General features: G+C 40.5%; 1 protein-coding gene across 1 annotated transcript in view; it reads right to left on the bottom strand.

The window, feature by feature from the left end:
- The window catches only part of lhx5 (LIM homeobox 5), a 13731-nt gene extending 12916 nt beyond the window's left edge, over positions 1 to 815 (bottom strand). Inside the window, exon 1 of the mRNA XM_054613096.1 lies at positions 643 to 815. Within this exon, the coding sequence (XP_054469071.1) occupies positions 643 to 815 (173 nt within the window). The remainder of the gene's footprint in view (positions 1 to 642) is intronic.
- Between the last annotated feature and the right edge of the window lie 2878 nt (positions 816 to 3693).

Below are 3693 nucleotides of genomic sequence, written 5' to 3'. Positions count from 1 at the left end.
TGATGATGGAGGCCAAACAACAGCCCCGTCCCGAGACAAAAGGCTAATGCGTCTCACATGTCATTAGACAATTTGGGAGAAAATAAGTGACACATGCGAGTGAAAATGATGCAAAGAGAGGCTTCACTTATCCCTGGATTACCCGAGGCCGTGTTTTAGACTGTGAACCCGCTTAACAGCCTAATGGGGCTTTGAAAAAAAAGTGCAAAATACATATTTAAAAAAAAAAAAAAAAAAAATGCTCTGCTGCACATTGAATTACATTTTAGTTGTTTTATTTAAGAGGCCCTATAATTAAAAGGCTACATCATGTGACCAATATTTCAGTTGAGAGACGAATTAAAACCCTACATTTTAAAATATTAGTTAAAAATAATATTTTCTTACATTATATTTGTTTTATTTTATCCAGGTTCAATATAATACTTTTTTTTTTGAACACATGACTTGATATTTTGACCCCTATGCACATATATAATTCAAATTGTGGGCCACATGATTATGGCTGAGCATTTTCTTTATGCATTTCTACATTTTATATCAATACTGCATCCATAAAAAGGAACATTAAAGCGGTGTGTTTTGTTGTGGCACCATCTGAAGGAACCCTGCATCCAGACTCCTCTCTCTGCCTCTTGTTACCTGAAGAAGTCCATCTTGCAGTAGAGCTTCCCGTCCCTGGAGAAGCACTTCTCGGTGAGGTTGCAGTTGCACTCGCAGCACTGGACGCACTTGGCGTGCCAGGCTCGGTCCAGCACGTTGAGGAGGAACCGGTCCAGGATGGGCCGCTCGCAGCCGGCGCAGTGGACCATCATGTCTCCGGCCTGCAGGGCGACCAGTGCCGACCTTCCCACCCGGACTGCGCTGCTCGGACCCGGGTCTACGCGGGACACCGTCTTGGCTCCTGGGTGGGGGGGGTGTTGGAGAGGAGTGAAGGTTTGATGCCAAGAGGGAAAGTTTGAGGGACCCCCCCCTCCACCCCCCAAAACAAGAGGCTGCGAGGAACGAGAAGGTCCCCGGGATGCGTGGTAGTCCTGCTCCGGTTCGGCTCCTGGCTCTTGTCACAAATCCACAATCCGGAGGTGTGAGGAGGACCGGCTGAGGGTCTGCTTCACGCACGAGCCGCACATGTCCTCTCACGCGCGCACAGCTAAAAAAAACATCATTATTCAAAAAAAAACGTGTTATTCTTATTATGTTTTTATTATTATTATTATTATTTCTGCTATTTCATCCCCTTCAGCTCGAGCTCTGTTTTGGGTCCAGTCATTTCCTTTTCGGGCTCTTTCGCATCACAGTGCCTTTGGTTGTCACGAGGTATGTTTTTTTTTTTTTGGTTTAGGGGAGGAGGAGGAGGAGGGGGGGGGTCCTGAGCTCACATTGGATGACAACCCTTGTTAATTCCTCCCCACCTTGCAGGGAGAGCCAATCAGGACGCAGTTGGTATGGCTGCACAGGAATCACAACCAGGGGCCTCCACGGATGCATGTGGAAGGTTTCCACACAGAGAAGCATCACTCAGTTTATAGAAACATAGAAACGCCCCCAAAACTCCCCCTGCAACATTTATGACATCCTTAAACTTGAAAGTCCACAAAAAAACAGGACAGGAGGTTAGGAGATACCTGTAGGACGGGCACATGCATGTGAATGGACAGTGGGAGTAGCTGAACATGAGCTGATGCTACACAGCTTTATCATTTATAATGGCCCCTGTGACAAAACGGAGAGGGGGGGTATTGGAGAGGAGGGGGCCCCTTTTCTCATGCAGAAAGCTATTTACAGGGAAATGCAATGGATTAGCTGCAGCTCATCAATAGGGAGAGCCCGGTGCTTTAACAGAGCCAATGGAGAGGGGGGGGGGGGGGGATTTCAATATTTACCAACAGGCTCGTTTTCTTTTTTTTTTTGTTAGTTCGCAGTTAAGCAAACAGTAGAAACGCTAATTCATGTTAGTGGAAGGCTGAGGGGCATCCTGGGCTCCTTCCATGGTAATGAGGGCTCGTTCCAGTGTGAATCCTGACTCATTTTACACCATTATAGGTCATAGAGACAACATTTAGAGAGGCACAGACAAACAACAGGGAGGTTAGTGTTTTTAAGAGTGTCAATATATTATATTATATCTATTCATCTGTCTTTATTGTTTTGTTAAAGTGTCAATATTATATCTATATATCTTTATTGTTTGTTAAAGTATCAATATAATTATCTATCTTATATCCATCCATCCATCCATCATATTTCTATATTACATTTCCATCTATCTATATACTACATTTCTACCTATTGCATTTCTATTTATATACTACATTTCTATCTATTACAATTATAGATAGAAATTCAGTAGACTATCTATATTTAATTTTCTATTTTTCTTTCTATCTATTGCATTTCTATCTATCTATCTATCTATCTATCTATCTATCTATCTATCTATATATATATATATATATATATATATATATATATATATTGCATTTCTATCTATCTATCTATCTATCTATCTATCTATCTATCTATCTATCTATCTATATTTATTTCTATCTTTCTATCTATTGCTATTTCTATCTATCTATCTATCTATCTATCTATCTATCTATCTATCTATCTATCTATCTATCTATCTATCTATCTATCTATCTATATATATATATATCTATCTATCTATCTATCTATCTATCTATCTATCTATCTATCTATCTATCTATCTATCTATCTATCTATCTATCTATCTATCTATCTATCTATCTATCTATCTATCTATCTATCTATCTACTACATTTCTACCCATCTGATATCTATCTATTTCAATATTCTATTGATCTATCGATCGATCTATTGAATTAATATACTTCTATCAATCGTTATTGTTTGTTTAAATGTCAATAATCTATCAATCGATCTATCTATGCAGCTATTATTGTTTGTAAAAGTGTCAATATTCTATCCTATCTATCGATCCATCTCTGTTTATAATGAAAATGAACTCAGTTCCTTTAGCATTACATTCATTTGGCAGACATTTTTGCCACACTGGAGCATTTTTCTAGCTCTCAAAGTGTCCTTGTGATGCTCAAGGGCACAGAAGCCAGGCATCAAACCACCAACTTCACAAATAACGTCTTCATGCCTTTATGTCCCTTTCATTTCTTTTTTTCCTGACTGCGATGACTCCTATTCTTAAAATAGTTGCGTTGAAGAAGTCTCCACCTCTTGTATTTATAATTAGAGGTTTTTAAATCAAAATTATGCCCCAAAGATAGCAGGTGTGGATTTATCCTCCAGGTGAGCGGTGCTTTAACCTGAGTCCTGCAGGCCTTTGTGGAGACGGGGCTGAATGAGTTCCCCCAATTATCAGAGCTCCTAACACAGCAACCCTTTAGCCTGTAAAACAAGAGAGGGACAGAAACAAGAGGGGGGGGATTGAGGAGGAAACGGTGGGAAAAAGAACATGTGAGCCAATCATCTCCTTGTTTGAACGTAGACCAGCGCATTGTGCAAAAAAATGATAACAAAAAACCCAGAATAAGTGTTTGCTTTTGCTGGGCTGTGCACACCGAGCGTCGCCCTCAAACAGACTCTCACCTGTGGAGAGAAAAGAGGGAGCTGTCCGTGGTACCGATGCCAACGAGCACCAAGGACAGCAACAGGCTTTATCTCTTCTTCTTCTCTTTTCTGGTCACATGATCA

Source organism: Anoplopoma fimbria, chromosome 14 (genome assembly GCF_027596085.1).
Source record: "Anoplopoma fimbria isolate UVic2021 breed Golden Eagle Sablefish chromosome 14, Afim_UVic_2022, whole genome shotgun sequence".
Classification (NCBI taxonomy): domain Eukaryota; kingdom Metazoa; phylum Chordata; class Actinopteri; order Perciformes; family Anoplopomatidae; genus Anoplopoma; species Anoplopoma fimbria.
This window is presented reverse-complemented; position numbering and strand designations above follow the sequence as displayed.